Below are 20438 nucleotides of genomic sequence, written 5' to 3'. Positions count from 1 at the left end.
AATGAAGAAGTCAAACTCTCTCTCTTCGCCGATAACATGATTCTTTATATGGAAAACCCCAAAGACTCCACTCCAAAACTACTAGAATTCATTCATATATTAGAGGTATATTTAAACTTGGTTCTGATAGAATTATTAACTCTGAATGGTAGTTTATAATATTGATGCCCTGTTCCAATATTTCCTACCAGTAAATGCATTTTTTAAAGATTTTATTTATTTGACAGAGATCACAAGTAGTCAGAGAGGCAGTCAGAGATACAGGGGTGGTGAAGCAGGCTTCCAACCCAGCAGAGAGCTGAGTGGGGACTCGATCCCAGGACTCCAGGATCATGAACTGAGCCAAATGCAGAGGATTTAACCCACTGAGACACCCAGGTGCCCAATAAATGTGTTTTATAAACAAACAAACAAAAAAATTTCTACATATTGTCAAAGTGTCATCTAAAACAAAGTGGTCTACAAAAAATACAATATATTTTTTTTAACTTGTAAACAATTGAACGTATATCTGGAGCTAACTATATACTCAGAGGACATGCAAATAAGGTCTTTCCTCCACTGACTAAAAGAGCCCAGCCTGGACCGTGCAGCTGGGAGAGGAGCCCTAGCCCTGGGATTTCCAGGTGTCCACATTCACTGATCAAGACAGAACACAGAGAACACACCATGGAGATTGTGCTTTGTTGGGTTTTCCTTGTTGCTCTTCTAAAAGGTAATTTATGGGGAACAAGAGACATTGAGGATGTGAGTGGATATGAGTGAGAGAAAGAGTGGAGTGTGACGGATTCCTGACCATGATGTCTTGTGTCTGCAGGAGTCCAGTGTGATGTGCAGCTGGTGGAGTCTGGGGGAGACCTGGTGAAGCCTGGAGGGTCCCTGAGACTCTCCTGTGCAGCCTCTGGATTCACCTTCAGTAGTACTGGCATGAGCTGGATCCGCCAGGCTCCAGGGAAGGGGCTGCAGTGGGTCGCAAGTATTAGCAGTGGTGGTAGTAGCACATACTATGCAGACTCTGTGAAGGGACGATTCACCATCTCCAGAGACAATGGCAAGAACACGCTGTATCTGCAGATGAACAGCCTGAGAGCGGAGGACACGGCCATGTATTACTGTGCAACAGACACAGTGAGGGGACATCAGTGTTAGCAGAGACACAAACCTCAAACTACAAGAGTATCAGACCAGCAGAGGGTGCACACTCCTCACCAATTCTGTCTCTAATCCCAGAAGCAGGTGTAGATGGAGTCTATGGCACGTTTCCTGTCAAGGTCTGGGGTTTCCTCTCCATAGAGCAGTTTCCCCAAGGGAGCGTCCTTGACATTATTCTGTGCTTACCTATTCACTTATTGATTTAGAAACTTAGTTTCTAAACAGGAAGACAAATACACTAACAAGCAAAAAAAGAAGTCAGTTACATTAGTTTCCTCTTGTCCTTAAATATCAGTAAATTACAAATATCATGATGCAGGTCAAAAAAACCATTAAAAGTATATCAGTGGCACTTACTGTGGATCACAAGAAACTTCAGCAGAGCCAGAAGGTCTCACACACACACACACACACACACACACACACACACACACACACACACGTTTCAAACCTTCACTGAAAAAATAAAACTAAACTTAAGAGAAGGAAGAAAAATCTCAAATAAACGACCTAACATTACACCTAAAGATGCTAGAGAAAGAGCAACAGCTGAATCCTAAATATAACAGAAGGATGGAAATAGCAAGATTAGAGTAGAAAGAAATTATATAGAAACTAAGAAACACAGAACATATCAAAGAAACCATGGTCTGCATATTTTTTCTAACTCAATTAGACAAGGTATAGTACATTGTTGACTTTTTATTTCTTTATTTAAATTTCTTTTCAGAATAACAGTATTCATTGTTTTTGCACCACACCCAGTGCTCCATGCAAAACATGCCGTCCCTATTACCCACCATCTGGTTCCCCCAACGTGAGAACCCATGCCCCTTAAAATCCTCAGGTTGGTTTTCAGAGTCCAGAGTCTCTCATGGTTCATATCCCCTTCCAATTTCCCTCAACTCACTTCTCCTCTCCATCTCCCCATGTCCTCCATGTTCTTTGTTATGCTCCACAAATAAGTGAAACCATATAATAATTGATTCTCTCTGCTTGACTTATTTCACTCACCATAATCTCTTACACTCCCTTCCATGTTGCTACAAAAGTTGGGTATTCATCCTTTCTGATGGAGGCATAAAACTCCGTCGTGTATATGGACCACATCTTCCTTATCCATTCGTCCATTGAAGGGCATCTTGGTTCTTTCCACAGTTTGGCGACCGTGGCCATTGCTGCTATAAACATTGTGGTAGAGATGGCCTTCTTTTCCCTACATCTGTATCTTTGGTGTAAATAACCAGCAGTGCAATTGCAGGGTCATAGGGAAGCCTTATTTTTAATTCATTTCTTTTTCTTATTTTTTAGAGAGAGAGGTCACAAGTAGGCAGAGGGGCAGGCAGAGAGAGAGGGAGAAACAGGCTCATTGAGCAGAGAGCCCGACGCAGGGCTTGATCCCAGGACCCTGAGAACATGACCTGAGCGGAAGGCAGAGACCTAAACCACTGAGCCACTCAGGCGCCCCCTATTTTTAATTTCTTGAGGAATCTCCACACTGTTCTCCAAAGTGGCTGCACCAACTTGCATTCCTACCAACACTGTAAGAGGCTTCCCCTTTCTCCACGTCCTCTAAAACAAATGTTGTTTCCTATCTTGCCAATTTTGGCCATTCTAATTGGTGTAAGGTGGTATCTCAATGTGGTTTTAATTTGAATCTCCCTGATGGCTTGTGATGAAGAGCATTTTTTCATGTGTCTGATAGCCATTTGTATGTCTTCGTTGGAGAAGTGTCAATTCATATCTTCTGCCCACTTTTTGATATGATTATCTATTTTGTGTGTGTTGAGTTTGAGGAGTTCTTTATAGATCCTGGATATCAACCTTCTGTCTGTAGTGTCATTTGCAAATATCTTGTCCCATTCCATGGGTGCCTCTTTGTTTTTTGACTGATTGCTCTGAAGAAGCTTTTGATCTTGATGAAGTCCCAATAGTTCATTTTGCTTTTGTTTCCTTTGCCTTTGGAGACATATCTTTTTTTTTTTAAAGATTATTTATTTATTTATTTGACAGAGAGAGAGATCACAAGTAGGCAGAGAGGCAGGCAGAGAGAGAGGAGGAAGCACGCTCCCTACAGAGCAGAGAGCCCAATGTGGGGCTCGATCCCAGGACCCTGAGATCATGACCTGAGCCGAAGGCAGAGGCTTAATCCACTGAGCCACCCAGGTGCCCCTGGAGACATACTTGAACAAAGTTGCTGTCGCTAATATCAAAGAGGTTACTGCCAGTGTTCTCCTCTAGGATTCTGATGGATTCCTGCCTCACGTTGAGGTCTTTTATCCATTTTGAGTTTATCTTTGTGTATGGTGTAAGAGAATGGTTGAATTTCATTCTTCTACATATAGCTGTCCAATTTTCCCAGCACCATTTATTGAAGAGACTGTCTTTTTTCCACTGTATATTATTTCCTGTTTTGTCGAAGATTATTTGACCATAGATAACAGGGTCCATATCTGGGCTCTCTACACTATTATACTGGTCTACGTGTCTGTTTTCATGCGAGTACCAAACTCTCTTGGTGATCACAGCTTTGTAGTAAAGCTTGAAACTGGGTAACGTGATGCCGCCAGTTTTGTTTTTGTTTTTCAATATTCCCTTAGCAATTCAGGGTCTCTTCTGATTCCATACACATTTTAGGATTGTTTGATCCAGTTCTTTGAAAAATATCGGTGGCATTTTGATCGAAATGGCAATGAAAGTATCGATTGCTCTAGGCAGTATAGATATTTTAACAATGTTTATTATTTGGATTCTTCGGATCCAAGAGCATGGAATGTTCTTCCAACTTTTTGTGTCTTCTTCAATTTCTTTCATGAATGTTCTGTAGTTCCTCGAGTACAGATCCTTTACCTGGTTAGTTTTATTCCCAGGTATCTTATGGTTCTTTCTGCTATAGTAAATGGAATTGATTCTATAATTTCCTTTCCTGAATTTTCATTGTTAGTGTATAAGAAAGCCACTGATTTCTGAACATTGACTTTGTATCCTGCCATGTTACTGAATTGCTGTATGAGTTCTAGTAATTTGGGGGTAGATTCTTTGGGGTTTTCCATATAAAGAATCATGTCATCAGTGAAGAGAGAGAGGGTGATTTCTTCATTGCCAATTTGGATACATTTTATTTCTCTTTGTTGTGTGATTGCTGTTGCTAGGATTTATAATACTGCGCTGAACAGGGGTGGTGAGAGTGGTCATACTTGTAGTGTTCCTGATCTCAATGGGAAGGTTGCAAGTTTTCTCCCATTGAGGATGATATTTGCTGTGGGTCTTTCATAGATAGATTTTATGGAGTTCAGGAATGATTCCTCTATCCCTATACTTTGAAGAGTTTTAATCAGGAATGTATGCTGGATTTTGTCCAATGCTTTTTCTGCATCAATTGAGAGGACCACGTGGTTCTTCTCTCTTTACTTATTGATTTTTTCTATCACACTGATTGATTTCAGAATGTTGAACCATCCTGGTAACTCTGGGATTAATCCCACCTTGTCATGGTGGATAATCTTTTTAATGTGCTGCTGGATCCTGTTTGCTAGGATCTTGTTGAAAATCTTAGCATCCATATTCATCAGTGATATTGGTCTGAAATTCTTCTTTTTGGTAGGGTCTTTGCCTGGTTTGGGGATCAGGGCAATGCTGGCTTCATAAAAAGAGTCTGGAAGTTTTCCTTCTACTTCAATTTTTTGAAACAGCTTCAGGAGAATTGGTGTTTTTTCTTCTTTGAAAGTTTGGTAGAATTTCCCAGGGAATCCGTCAGGTCTTGGGCTCTTGTTTTTGGGGAGGTTTTTGATCACTGCTTCAATCTCATTTCTAGATATCAGTCTATTCAGGTTTTCAATTTCTTCCTGGCTCAGTTTTTGGAGCTTATAGTTTTCCAGGAATGCATCCATTTCATCTAGGTTGCTTATCTTATTGGCATAGAACTGTCGGTAATTATTATTGATGATGGTTTCTACTTCTTTTGTGTTAGTTGAGATCTCTCCCTTTAAACTAATAATTTTATTAATTTGGGCTTTCCTTTGGATTAGTGTGGCCAATGGTTTATTGATCTTATTGATTCTTTCAAAAAACAAGCTCTAGTTTCATTGATACATTCTACTGTATCTCTGGTTTCTACATCATTGATCTCTGCTCTAATCTTGATTATTTCCCTGCTGGTGTGTAGAGTTGGTTTGATTTGTTGTTGATTCTCCAGTTCTTTAAGGTGTAGAAACAGCTGGTTTATTCTGGATTTTTCAATTTTTTTGAGGGAGGCTTGGGTGTCTATGCATTTACCCCTTAGAACCGCCTTTGCTGTATCCCATAGGTTTTGGACAGTAGTGTCTTCATTCTCATTGGTTTCCATGAATTGTTTAAGTTCTTCTTTGATCTCCTGATTGATGCAACAATGGTTAATCAAGGTGATCTTTAGCTTCCAGGTGTTTGCCTTCCTTACAAACTTTTCCTTGTGATTGAGCTCCAGTTTCAAAGCATTGTGATCTGAGAATATGCAGGAAGTAATGTCTGTCTTTTGGTATTGGTTGAGTCCTGCTTTGTGACCCATTATGTGGTCTATTCTGGAGAAGGTTCCATGTGCACTTGAGAAGAATGAGTATTCTGTTATTTTTGGGTGGAATTTTCTGTATATATCTATGAGGTCCATCTGGTCCAATGTTTCAATCAATGCTCCTGTTCTTTATTGATTTTCTACTTCAATGATCTGTCTATTACTGAGAGAGCCATGTTAAGATCTCCTACTATTATTGTTTTCATACCAATATGACTCTTTATCTTGATTAATAGTTTTCTTATGTAATTGTTTGCTCCCATATTGGGGGCGTAGATATTTACAATTGTTAGACCATCTTTGTGGATAGTCCATTTCAGAATTATCTAGTGTCCTTCTGTATATCTGACTAAAGTCTTTAGTTTAAAATCTATTTATTCTTATATGAGAATCACTACCCCAGGCTTCTTTTGAGACCCATTAGGATGAAAGATTCTTTTCCATCCCTTCATTTTCAGTCTTGGTGTATCTTCAGGTTCAAAATGGGTCTCTTGTAGACAACATATGGATGGGTCCTGTCGTTTTATCTAATATGTAAACTTGTGTTGTTTTATGGGCGCATTTAGGCCATTCACATTGAAAGTGATTATTGAGAGTTACGTTTTTATTGACATCATGTTACCTTTGAAGTTTTTCTTTCTGTAGTTTGTCTCTATATTTCTGTTCAATTATATTATCAGGATTTTTTTCTCTTTTGTAGACCCCCCCCCTTAATATTTCCTGCAGTGTTGTTTAGTGGTTGCATAGTCTTTTAAGCCTTGCTGGTATTGGAAACTCTTTATCACTCCATCCATTTTGAATGTCAGTCTTGCTGGATAAAGTATTCTTGGCAGCATGTTCTTCTCATTTATTGCCCTGAATACTTTTTGCCAGCCATTTCTGGCTTGCCAGGTCCTGTGGACCGGTCTGACGTTATTCTCATGGGCACTCCTCTATATGTAAGGAGCCTCTTTGTCCTAGCGGCTTTCAAGGGGACCTGCCTACAGCTATAATTCTTCATTCTTTTTTTTTTTTTTTTTTTTGGTTTCATTTTTTCTTCCATTTTATTTATTTTTTCAGCGTAACAGTATTCATTCTTTTTGCACAACACCCAGTGCTCCCTGCAAAACGTGCCCTCCCCATTACCCACCACCTGTTCCCCCAACCTCCCACCCCCGACCCTTCAAAACCCTCAGGTTGTTTTTCAGAGTCCATAGTCTCTTATGGTTCGCCTCCCCTTCCAAATTTTTTTTTTAATAAACATATAATGTATTTTTATCCCCAGGGGCACAGGTCTGTGAATCGCCAGGTTTACACACTTCACAGCACTCACGATAGCACTTACCCTCCCCAATGTCCATAGCCACCTCCCCCTCTCCCAATCCCACCTCCCCCCAGCAACCCCCAGTTTGTTTTGTGAGATTAAGAGTCATTTATGGTTTGTCTCCCTCCCAATCCCATCTTGTTTCATTTATTCTTCTCCTATCCCCCTAACCCCCCATGTTGCTTCTCCATGTCCTCATATCAGGGAGATCATATGATAGTTGTCTTTCTCCGATTGACTTATTTCACTAAGCATGATATGCTCTAGTTCCATCCATGTCGTCGCAAATGGCATGATTTCATTTCTTTTGATGGCTGCATAGTATTCCATTGTGTATATACACCACATCTTCTTTATCCACTCATCTGTTGATGGACATCTAGGTTCTTTCCATAGTTTGGCTATTGTAGACATTGCTGCTATAAACATTCGGGTACACGTGCCCCTTCGGATCACTATGTTTGTATCTTTAGGGTAAATACCCAGTAGTGCAATTGCTGGGTCTTAGGATAGTTCTATTTTCAACATTCTGAGGAACCTCCATGCTGTTTTCCAGAGTGGTTGCACCAGCTTGCATTCCCACCAACAGTGGAGGAGGGTTCCCCTTTCTCCACATCCTCGCCAGCATCTGTCATTTCCTGACTTGTTAATTTTAGCCATTCTGACTGGTGTGAGGTGATATCTCATTGTGGTTTTGATTTGTATTTCCCTGATGCCGAGTGACGTGGAGCACTTTTTCATGTGTCTGTTGGCCATCTGGATGTCTTCTTTGCAGAAATGTCTGTTCATGTCCTCTGCCCATTTCTTGATTGGATTGTTTGTTCTTTGGGTGTTGAGTTTGCTAAGTTCCTTATAGATTTTGGATACTAGCCCTTTATCTGACATGTCGTTTGCAAATATCTTCTCCCATTCTGTCAGTTGTCTTTTGGTTTTGTTAACTGTTTCCTTTGCTGTGCAAAAGCTTTTTGGAGCACTGGGTGTGATGCCAAAACAATGAACACTGTTATGCTGTAAATAAGCAAATAAAAATTAATTAATTAAAAAAAATGAACTATTGGGATTTCATCAAGTTCTTCATTCTTATTATCAGGTGTCTTGAGGACTTTTGAGAATCTATAATCATGGGGGCAACCGTTCTGCCTCTAGTATATGAATGCTGGTTCCATTCACGATATTGGGAAAATTTTCATAGAGAACTTCTTCCACTATATCTTCTAGACTTATTTCTTTCTCCTCCCCTTCAGGGATTCCAATGATTCTGACTTTGGAACGTTTCATGGCATCATTTATTTCCCTGATTCTGTTTTCGTGGCTTCTGAGCTGTTTGTTCCAGGCTTCCTCCTGATCCTTTCTCTCTATCTGTTTGTCCTCCAGATCACTAATTCTATCTTCTGTCTCAGTTACCCTAGCTTTTATAGAATTTAGATTAGCTTGGAACTCATTGAGAGCATTGTGAACATCATCCCTGGTGGCTTTCAGTTCTGCCCTAATCAATTATGTTTGATCATCCATGGCTTTCTCCAACCTAGCTATTGTCTGGATAATTGTTAGCCTGAATTCCTTTTCCGATATATTGTCTATGTCGATAATAATTAGCTCTGTTGCAGAAGGTCCATCCTCTGTATTTTTCTTCTGTTGGGAATTTCTCCTCCTAGTCATTTTGGTGAGAGATGACTGATCAGATGTAGCTGGATGTATCAGTCAAGGTGCACCCGGAACACTTCTGAACAATCAGGATTCCCCACCCAAACGAGAGATAAAAGAAAAGAAAAAGAAAAACAAAAGAAAAAAAAAGGGAGAGAGAGAATGGAAAAAAGGGAAGATAAAAGAGAAGGTTCAGCCCAAATGGGCCACAAGGTAAGATTTATGAAGTATAAAAAACAAAAACAGACAAACAAAAAGACTGATAAAAGTATATGACAAGAGGAAAAAATTTGCATATATATATATATATATATATATATAAAAGCAAAAAAAAAAAAAAAAAAAGGAAGAACCTCATCAAAAAGAATTCCAAAAATAAGATTTATATACTATCAGGACAACCACAAATACACAGAAACACTGGTGGAAGAAAAAGATGGGAGAATGGTTATAAATTCTCAGTGTGGGTGAGGAAGTTTATTTTGATTCTTCCTGGGTGTATCTTGATATCTTTGATAAAGTATTCATCTTTCCTAAGGTAAAGGGGGATTAAAAATTGGTTCACCTGTAGGGGTAGCATTGATTGGGGAAAGGGGATTATCTTAAGTTTGACTCTATATGAATATTAGAAAATAAAAATTAAAAAAGTATAAACTAGACTAAACTAATTTTTTTTTAATTTAAAAAATAGAAAAGCAAAAGAAAAACACGGGTGCATGTGTCAAAAAGTTCACGTTAGGAGGTTATTATGGAATTTGATGTATTGGACATCCCACTGTGATGGTAAATAGGTTAGTAAATTTTCTATATAAAAAAAATGAACCAGAATAGTAGGAGCGAGTCAGAAATAAAAGTTGTATCTATGAAGTAGTGGTGGTTGTTATCTTGTAGTCTTCTTTTTTTTTTTTTTTCCTGGTTGGTTTTCTCGGGGAGGGGCCTGCCACGTGGGTTTTCAGTCAATTATGTTAACTGAGTTAAGTCCTCCCACCCCCCTCAAGGCGGTGGGCTCTGAGGTAACAGATTTTTTCAGGCTTTTGTTCTCTGGAGGTTTTTATGTTTGTTCATCTGTTTTCTCTCTCCTTGACAGCTTTTGATGGTTTTTGGAGGTTTAGAGGAAAGTAAACTGCACCCCGACCTCCCTCTCAGAGAGAAACCTCAGCCTGCTCGCCTGTGGGTGTTGGAGAGTGTATTAATTCCCCTTTGGCCACTGGCAGAGTGAGTTCTGATTCGTGGTCCCTGGGGATGCAGGATCTTCTGCTTGCATTCAAAACCACAACAGCAGTGGCTGTCTGGGCAGTTCCAGACCACCAGAGAGGTTCCAAACAGTGATCACGCGCTGAGATTTTCCCACTGGTTTTGGCTGGGAGTTCCTGGACTATCCCAGGCTGAGAGCTCCCAGCTGGCACCTGTGTGCACTCTCCTAGGGGAGGATCTGGGGGGCGCACATCTCAGGTTCTGATAGCAGGGCCTGGCATTGTGCCCTCTGGCGAGTCTCCCAGCCCTCCACAAGAGCTGGACCCCATGTGTTCTCGGGCACACTGGTGGCTCAGGGACCAAGGCCTGGTTTCTCCACCGCACTCTCTCTGGCTCAGCACCCTGGGTCTGGGTACTTAAGCTCCTGTCCCTAGCTGCCCAGATTCCCGATTCCCACAATTTCCCCCCATGATCCTTTGCTCTTTTTGAGTGCTTTCAACCAGACTACAAGTTAATGCTGGTCCCCAGTCATAGGGCACTCTCGTATTGGGGTATTACTTTCCCATCGGTTGCCTCTGGTGACTCCTTCCCCCTTTTGTTTATCTTCTGATATCAGTCTGAGGTTCCCACTCCGCTTTACCTACCCACCTGCATTTTCTGCCCCTGTAGAGATCCAGATGCATAATTCTGTTCTCAGGCTGATTTCATGAGTGATCGGAGTTCTTTGGTAGGTAATCAATTCACTTTAGGGGACAGGTTGAAGCGGGGCCTCCTTCTACTTGTCTCCTCACTCCCATCATTGACTTTTGATATAATATTCAACGTTCCATCTGTTCAGTATAAAACCCTGTGCTCATCACATCACGTGATACTTTGGGGGAAAAAACCACAATACACCTGAGGATCCTCTAACTAAGTTTATCAAAATGAAATAGAAAGGGCCCAAATAAAAAACTAAGAAGTCTATCTGACCCAAATAAAAAACAAAGAAGTCATTCAAATACCTTATTTCCTTGGTGCATGAACAATGAATTCTGGAACACTGAATTTTTTTTTTTAAAAACGTGGAAAACCGTCTATATTATTTTTTAATATTCACTTAGCCAGCATATAGTACATCATTAGTTTTCGATGTAGTGTTCAAATATTCATTAGTTGTGTATAACACCCAGTGCTCATTGCATCACCTGCCCTCCTTAATACCCATCACCTGAATAACCAATCCCCCACCACTCTCACTTTGTAATCCTCATAGGTTTCTAAGAATCCAGAGTCTCTCATGGTTTGTACCCTCCGTGATTTCATTATTTATTTATTTAATTTTATTTTTCAGCATTGCAAGATTCACTGTTTATGCACCACACCCAGTGTTCCATGCAATACGTGCCCTCCTCAATACCCACAACCAGACTCACACATCCCTCCATCCCCCTCCACTCCAAAACCCTCAGTATGATTCTCAGAGTCTACAGTCACTCATGCTTCATATCCTCCTCCAATTTACTGCAATTCAGTTTACATTTAATCTCCTAATATCTTCTGTGTTATGCCTTATGCTCCACAAGTAAGTAAAACCGTATGATAATTGACTTTCTCTGTGGTTCTCCTCACTATTCCTTATGTTCCACATAGAATTGAAACTTGACTTATCCTACTTGACATAATACCCTCCAGGTCCATCCAAGTTGATGAAATGGTAGGTATTCATCCTTTTTAAGGGCTGAGTAATACCCCATTGTATATATGGACTGCATCATCTTTATCCATTCATATGTGGAAGGACATCTCAGCTCCTTCCACAGTTTCAATATTGTAGACATTAATCCTATGAATATTGAGGTGCATGTGCGACTTTTTTCACAACCTCTGTATCTTTGGGGTAAATACCCAGTAGAACAATTGCTGAGTCATAGGGTAGTTCTATTTTTCACTTTTGAAGAATCTAGACACTCTTTTCCAAGGTGGCTGTATCAACTTGCATTCCCACCAACAGCTAAGAGAGTTCCACTTTCTCCACATCCTCTCCAACATTTGTTGTTCCCTGTCTTGTTAATTTTAGCCTTTCTAACTCATGTAAGGTAATGTCTTATTGTGGTTTTGATTTATATTTCGATGATGACAACAGATGTGGAGCAATTTTTCATGTGTCTGTTGGTCATTTTTATGTCTCTCTGGAGAAATGTCTATTCATGCCTTCTGCTCATTTCTGGACTGGGTTATTTGGTATTTTTGTGTGTTCAGTATGGTAAGTTCTTTATCGATCTTGGATATCAACCCTTTTTCTGTAGTGTCATTTGCAAATACCTTCTCCCATTCCATAGGTTGCCTTTTAGTTTTGTTGACTGTTTCCTGTGCATCACAGAAGATTTTTATCGTGGTGAAGCCCAAAAACTCGTTTCCGTTTGTGTTTTCCTTGCTTTTAGAGACCCTTCTTGCAAGTAGTTGTTGCAGTTGAGGATCTAAAACGTTATTGCCTGTGTTTTCCTCTCAGATATTGGTACAATCCTTTTCTTTTTAAAGATTTTATTTATTTATTTGACAGGCAGAGAGGCAGGCAGAGAGAGGGGGGGAAGCAGGCTCCATGCTGAGCAGAGAGCCTGATGCAGGGATCAATCTCAGGACCCTGGGATCATGACATGAGCCGAAGGCAGAGGCTTTAACCCACTGAGCCATCCAGGTGCACCTATGCAGTCCTTTTCTTAATGGGTCTCTGAACTACTTAGGTAACACACCCTAGTATCCAGCCAATGTTGTCATTGACAATGTCTACATCACAGACACCAGTTACCCCAAATGCCAGTTGTTTTGTTCCTGGGGATGAGGACCCCATCGCAACCCACCCACACTCACATAAATATAAACACTCCTTTTCATTTCTAAGAGCTTACTACCTGTGTTCTCCTCTCAGATTTTGATGCAATTCTTTTGTGAAATGGGTCTCTGAACTAATTAGGTAACACACCCTAGTATCTAGCCAAAGTTGTCATTGACAATGTCCACTTAACAGACACGTGTTACCACCCAAATTCCAGTTGTTTTGTTCCTAGGGATGAGAACCCCATGGCAACCCACCCACATCCACATAAATATAAACACTCCTGTCTATTCCCTTCTCTCTGAGCAGTGGTGTCAGCTGCTCTCTATCCAGGTCTACACATACCTTGGAGCCAGGGTTGACACTCACGTTTGTCTGGGCAGATTAAGGGCCCAGAGAACAAATTGTGAGTTTGAGACTCCCATGGACCCAGATGTTGTGGGTGTCTCTACACATCTGCAGTCCCCAAGCTGGTTAGCACACTATTTCAGGCCCTAAAACAGGGTCCAGATGTGTCCGCATAACTGGATCTGCCAACTCCTCATGGTCTTCAATCCCTCTATCAAGCAGGAAGTGTATTTATTATTTAATTCACATTAACAACCTACATAGGAGCCAGGACACAAGATCCTGCATCCACAGCCCTGATCAAGAAGATACGAAGAGAAGGGCTTTCACAGAGCACTAATCTAAATCACTGAGTGCACTGATTAGGAGACAGGATATAAAGGGGCTGATCTTCCCCTGTCACACAGGTGTGAAGTGTCATTGCAGGACCAGAGAATTCATTACTTGTGTAATTGTGTCACCAAGAGGTGAGAGTTCACCCAGGAAGTTCCCGGGGAGATGACACTGATTGGAGTGATAACAAAATCTGACATCTCTGCCATTCTCTTATGTTTGTTACAGATGAACATACCTGGTAGTGAAGGTGTTTCAGGGAAGTTAAATCCACTCATGATGAGCGGAGCAGCTCTGAATTATCAAATACAGTGGAGTGACCCAGTTTTGACAAATATCCACATGATGTTTACATGGAGCTGCTGCCCCAGCTTGCACACCCAGGACTTGAACCATAAGAGAATAGAGAGACAGGTGGAACAGAGAGGTTAGCCAACAGTACAGAGCCCCTGGAATTATGGTGGGGTTTCATGAATGTCTACCATGCACAGGGAACTTGTCATGATATTGCTACGTTTATGCTTCCTGTAGAGGATCACACCCTCTCTTTGTGAGGCCTATGCTGTGGAGCATGTGACTCTCCTCCTGGCTCCACTGGAAAACGGGCTGTCTGGGTAGCAGCAGTGAACTGTGTCTCTGCTATAGCCACAGAAGTGTTCAGATTCCTCCAGAGATCTCGTTTTTGGTCCCAGATCAGCGCTGTGATATCCTTGAGTTCCCCCAGGTAGAATATACTTCCACTCTCTAGTACACTCCTCTCCTTTACTCAGGTTACAGTCATTAGTGTGGTGGAAGGCTTCAGACTACAAGGACTCTGACTTGATGATGTAGCCTTAGCCTCAGGTGTTCCCAGGAACCTGGTTCATAGGAGACCTTCATGTGTCGCTGCCCCTCCTCCACCAGTGGTCAAAGTTCATGTATTCTTTTTATCTGGGTACACAGTCATTCTCTTATTCCCGGTTGTACCCTCCCACAGCCCCAGTGGTCCCTGGATGTCCTCAGCTTCCTGTTTCCCTACATTTCCTTAAAGACTAAGGCTTTCATTCAATGTGAAAAGTGTGTGTGGTCCTCAAAGGAACTGATACTGTGGCGTCTGTTCCTCTCCCAGATCTTATGGGACTCCACCTGTGACCCTAGGATGCTTCTTCTGATGGCTTCCTATGCAGAAAAATTATTTATTTCTGTGGTGGACACAGGATACATGGATCTCCATGCATTCTTGCTCTGAGTCCTCTTCCTCCCATCCTGCCAGGAACAGCGGGGTGTGAGGAGGCTTTTTGATTTGTCCCCATCCCACAAGATAAGAATGCATGAGGACAGGACTGATGTAATGATGTATTTCTGGAGAAACTCACACTATAACACCTTTAGTACACATGATGTCAAGAAATCCATGAAATATTCTATCTAAACCACGTGATAGTTTATTTGTCATCAGGGATCTGCCAAGATGCTGGTTCTTAGCCCCTGTGAGTACTTGATATTCCCGAGAGTTTAAGTTTATTGTTTGTCTCATGACCACAATTAGAAGATATATTGACATGAATTTGCTGATCTGAAGTTTGTTCTATTTATTTCTTAAGGTTTGCAACTCCAATCTGAGTAGTGAGTTTATTGAATACAGAAACACTACATCAAAACTAATGAATTCCTGTCCACAGAAACCTGGCAAGCCATAAATGGCTAACAAGATATATTCAGGGCACTAAATGAGAAGAACATGCAGCCAAGAATACTTTATCCAGCAAGACTGACATTCAAAATAGATGGAGAGAAAAAGAGTTTCCAAGACCGGCAAGGCTTAAAAGAGTATACGACCACCAAGCCGAAACGGCAGGAAATATTAAGGGGGGTTCTATAAAAGAGGAAAAATCCTAAGAATACCATTGAACAGAAATATAGAGACAATCTACAGAAAGAAAGACTTCAAAGGTAACACGATGTCAATAAAAAAGTATCTATCAATAATCACTCTCAATGTGTATGGCCTAAATACGTCCATAAAATGACACAGGGTGATAGATTGGATAAAACAACAGGACCCATTCATATGTTGTCTACAAGAGACCATTTCAAACCTAAGGATACACTGAGACTGAAAGGGAAGGGATGGAGAAGCATCTTTCATGCCAATGAGCCTCAAAAGAAGGCCGGGGAAATGATTCTCATATCAGATAAATTGGATTTTAAACTAAAGACTGTAGTCAGAGATACAGAAGGACACTACATGATTCTTAAAGGGACTATCCACCAAGATGATCTAACAACTGTAAGTATCTACACCCCCAATATGGGAGGAGCTAATTACATAAGAAAATTATTAATCAAGATAAAGAGTCATATTGATATGAATATATTAATAGTGGAAGATCATAACACGCCTCTCTCAGTAATAGACAGATCATCAAAGCAGAAAATCAATTAAGAAACAAGAGCATTGAATGACACATAAGACCAGATGGACCTCATAGATATATACAGAACATTCCACCCTAAAACAACAGAATACTCATTCTTCTCAAGTGCACATGAAACCTTCTCCAAATTAGACCACATACTTGGTCACAAAGCAGGACTCAACCGATACCAAAAGACTGACATTATTTCCTGCATATTCTCAAATCACATTGCTTTGAACCTGGAGCTCAATCACAAGTAAAAGTTTAGAAGGAACTCAAACACCTGGAAGCTAAAGACCACCTTGCTTAAGAATGCTTGAGTCCACCAGGAGATCAAAGATGAACTTAAACAATTCATGGAAACCAATGAGAATGAAGACACTTCGATCCATAACCTATGGGATACAGCAACGGAGGTCCTAAGGGGAAATACATAGTCATATAAGCCTCCCTCAAAAAAAAAAAAAAAGTACAAAGTACAGCATCCCTTCCTGATCAAAACTCTTCAAAGTGTAGGGATAGAGGGCACATACCTCAATATTATCAAAGCCATCTATGAAAAACCCACCACAAATATCATTCTCAATGGAGAAAAACTGAAAGCTTTTCCGCTAAGATCAGGAAAACGGCAGAGATGTCCGTTATCACCACTGCTATTCAACATAGTACTAGAAGTCCTAGCCTCAGCAATCAGACAACAAAAAGAAATTAAAGGCATCCAAATCGGCAAAGAAGAAGTCAAACTATCACTCTTCGCAGATGATATGATACTATATGTGGAAAACCCAAAAGACTCCACTCCAAAACTGCTAGAACTTGTACAGGAATTCAGTAAAGTGTCAGGATATAAAATCAATGCACAGAAATCAGTTGCATTTCTCTACACCAACAACAAGACAGAAGAAAGAGAAATTAAGGAGTCAATCCCATTTACAATTGCACCCAAAACTATAAGATACCTAGGAATAAACCTAACCAAAGAGGCTAAGAATCTATACACAGAAAACTATAAAGCACTCATGAAAGAAATTGAGGAAGACACAAAGAAATGGAAAAATGTTCCATGCTCCTGGATTGGAAGAATAAATATTGTGAAAATGTCTATGCTACCTAAAGCAATCTACACATTTAATGCAATCCCTATCAAAATACCATCCATTTTTTTCAAAGAAATGGAACAAATAATCCTCAAATTTATATGGAACCAGAAAAGATCTCGAATAGCCAAAGGAATATTGAAAAAGAAAACCAAAGTTGGTGGCATCACAATTCCGGACTTCAAGCTCTATTACAAAGCTGTCATCATCAAGACAGCATGGTACTGGCACAAAAACAGACACATCGATCAGTGGAACAGAATAGAGAGCCCAGAAATCGACCCTCAACTCTATGGTCAACTTATCTTCGACAAAGCAGGAAAGAATGTCCAATGGAAAAAAGACAGCCTCTTCAATAAATGGTGCTGGGAAAATTGGACAGCCACATGCAGAAAAATGAAATTGGACCACTTCCTTACACCACACACGAAAATAGACTCCAAATGGATGAAGGACCTCAATGTGAGAAAGGAATCCATCAAAATCCTTGAGGAGAATGCAGGCAGCAACCTCTTTGACCTCAGCCGCAGCAACATCTTCCTAGGAACAACAGCAAAGGCAAGGGAAGCAAGGGCAAAAATGAACTATTGGGATTTCATCAAGAGCAGAAGCTTTTGCACAGCAAAGGAAACAGTTAACAAAACCAAAAGACAACTGACAGAATGGGAGAAGATATTTGCAAACGACACATCAGATAAAGGGCTAGTATCCAAAATCTATAAGGAACTTAGGAAACTCAACACCCAAAGAACAAACAGTCCAATCAAGAAATGGGCAGTGGACATGAACAGACATTTCTGCAAAGAAGACATCCAGATGGCCAACAGACACATGAAAAAGTGCTCCACGTCACTCGGCATCAGGGAAATACAAATCAAAACCACAATGAGATATCACCTCACACCAGTCAGAATGGCTAAAATTAACAAGTCAGGAAATGACAGATGCTGGCGAGGATGTGGAGAAAGGGGAACCCTCCTACACTGTTGGTGGGAATGCAAGCTGGTGCAACCACACTGGAAAACAGCATGGAGGTTCCTCAAAAAGTTGAATAAAGAACTACCCTATGACCCAGCAATTGCACTACTGGGTATTTACCCTAAAGATACAAACATAGTGATCCGAAGTGGCACATGTACCCAAATGTTTATAGCAGCAATGTCTACAATAGCCAAACTATGGAAAGAACCTAGATGTCCATCAACAGATGAATGGATAAAGAAGAAGTGGTACATATACACAATGGAATACTATGCAGCCATCAAAAGAAATGAAATCTTGCCATTTGCGACGACGTGGATGGAACTAGAGGGTATCATGCTTAGTGAAATAAGTAAATCAGAGAAAGACAACTATCATATGATCTCCCTGATAGGAGGACATGGAGAAGCAACATGGGGGGTTAGGTGGATAGGAGAAGAATAAATGAAACAAGATGGGATTGGGAGGGAAACAAACCATAAATGACTCTTAATCTCACAAAACAAATTGGGGGTTGCTGGGGGGAGGTGGGATTGGGAGAGGGGGAGGGGGTTATGGACATTGGGGAGGGTATGTGCTATTGTGAGTGCTGTGAAGTGTATAAACCTGGCGATTCACAGACCTGTACCCCTGGGGATAAAAATACATTATATGTTTATAAAAAAATAAATTGGAAGGGGAGGCGAACCATAAGAGACTATGGACTCTGAAAAACAACCTGAGGGTTTTGAAGGGTCATGGGTGGGAGTTTGGGGGAACAGGTGGTGGGTAATAGGGAGGGCACGTTTTGCATGGAGCACTGGGTGTTGTGCAAAAACAATGAATACTGTTATGCTGAAAAAAAATTAATTAATTAAAAATAATTTTACATTTCAAAAAAAAAAAAAAAAAACAAAAAACTGAAAAATCCAGAATACACTAGCTGTCTTACACCTTAAAGAAATGGAGAAACAACAACAAATCAAACCAACTCCACATGCAAGAAGGGAAATAATCAAGATTAGAGCAGAGATCAATGAGGTAGAAACTAGATATACAGTAGAATATATCAATGAAACTAGAAGCTGGTTTTTTGAAAGAATCAATAAGATCGATAAACCATTGACCACAGTAATCCAAAAGAAAATAGAGAAAGCTCAAATTAATAAAATTGCGAATGAAAAGGTAGATATCAAAAATAACACCAAGAAAGTAGAAACAATCATCAGAAATTATTACCAACAGTTATATGCCAATAAGCTAAGCAACCCAGATGAAATGGATGCATTCCTGGAAAAATACAAACTCCAAAGATTGAACCAGGAAGAAATTGACAACCTGAATAGATCGATATCTCGTAATGGATTGAAGCAATGATCCACAACCTCCCAAGAAATAGAGCCCAGTACTTACAGATTCCCTATGGAATTCTACCAAACATTCAAAGAAGAAATAATGCTTATTCTCCTGAAGCTATTTCAAAAAATTGAAGCAGAAGGAAAACTTCCAGACACTGTTTATGAAGCCAGCATTACCCTGATCCCCATCCCAGGGAAAGACCCCACTAAAAAGGAGAATTTATGATCAATATCACTGATGAATATGGATGCTAAGATTCTCAGCATGATCCTAGCAAACAGGATCCAGCAGCACATTAAAAAGATTATCCACCATGACCAGGTGGGATTCATCCCTGGGTTTCAAGGATGCAATATTCGCAAATCAATCAATGTGATAGAACAAATCAATAAGAGAAGAGAGAAGAACCACACGGTACTCTCAATTGATGCAGAAAAAGCATTTGACAAAATCCAGCATCCGTTCCTTATTAAAACACTTCAAAGTATAGGGATAGAGGGATCATTCCTGAACTTCATAAAATCTATCTATGAAAGACCCACAGCAAATATCATCCTCAATGGGAAAAAGCTCACAGCCTTCCCGTTGAGATCAGGAAGAGAGAAAGATGCCCACTCTCACCACTCTTCTTCAACATAGCATTAGAAGTCCTAGCAACAGCAATCAGACAACAAAGAGACATAAAACGTATTCAAATGGCAATGAAGAACTCAAACTCTCTCTCTTCACAGATGACATGATACTTTATATGGAAAACCCAAAAGACTACCCACAAACTACTAGAACTCAGACAGCAATTCAGTAACGTGGCAGGATAAAAAGTCAATGTATAGAAATCAGTGGCTTTCTTATACACTAACAATGAATGTACTGAAAGGGAAATTAGAGAATCGATTCCATTTACTATAGCAGCAAGAACCATAAGATACCTGCGAATGATCCTAACCAAACTATCTGTTCTATAGTCATCTGATATCTCTTTGAAGTCTATTCATCCAACTCAGCATTTACCCTCTTGCTGCAATTCTTTCAGCAATATGAGCATAACACCCACAATCTCTTATTAGACCTCTAGTGTTTAGATCGTAATAATCTCCAGGTCATTAACACCATTTCATTTGGGGTAGTATTTGAGTGTCATTAACTCCATGCCTGAATTAGTGACCCTCTTTGTGCTGCTTAAGAGAAAATTTACCCACTTTTCTTTAAAGCAAGATCCTCCTCCCAGAGAAAACAGGCCCCTGTGTGGGGATTTCTCAGGACAAGGCAGGGACCATCCAAGCATAGG

General features: G+C 40.4%; 1 gene segment (V, D, J or C); it reads left to right on the top strand.

Moving 5' to 3' along the window:
* Positions 1-648: 648 nt before the first annotated feature.
* On the top strand, positions 649-18444 carry LOC123943798. The segment is given in 4 exon segments: positions 649-715; positions 818-1144; positions 6293-6298; positions 18433-18444. Coding segments are annotated over 3 exon segments (375 nt in total).
* The last annotated feature ends 1994 nt before the right edge of the window (positions 18445-20438 follow it).

Source organism: Meles meles, chromosome 6 (genome assembly GCF_922984935.1).
Source record: "Meles meles chromosome 6, mMelMel3.1 paternal haplotype, whole genome shotgun sequence".
Classification (NCBI taxonomy): domain Eukaryota; kingdom Metazoa; phylum Chordata; class Mammalia; order Carnivora; family Mustelidae; genus Meles; species Meles meles.
This window is presented reverse-complemented; position numbering and strand designations above follow the sequence as displayed.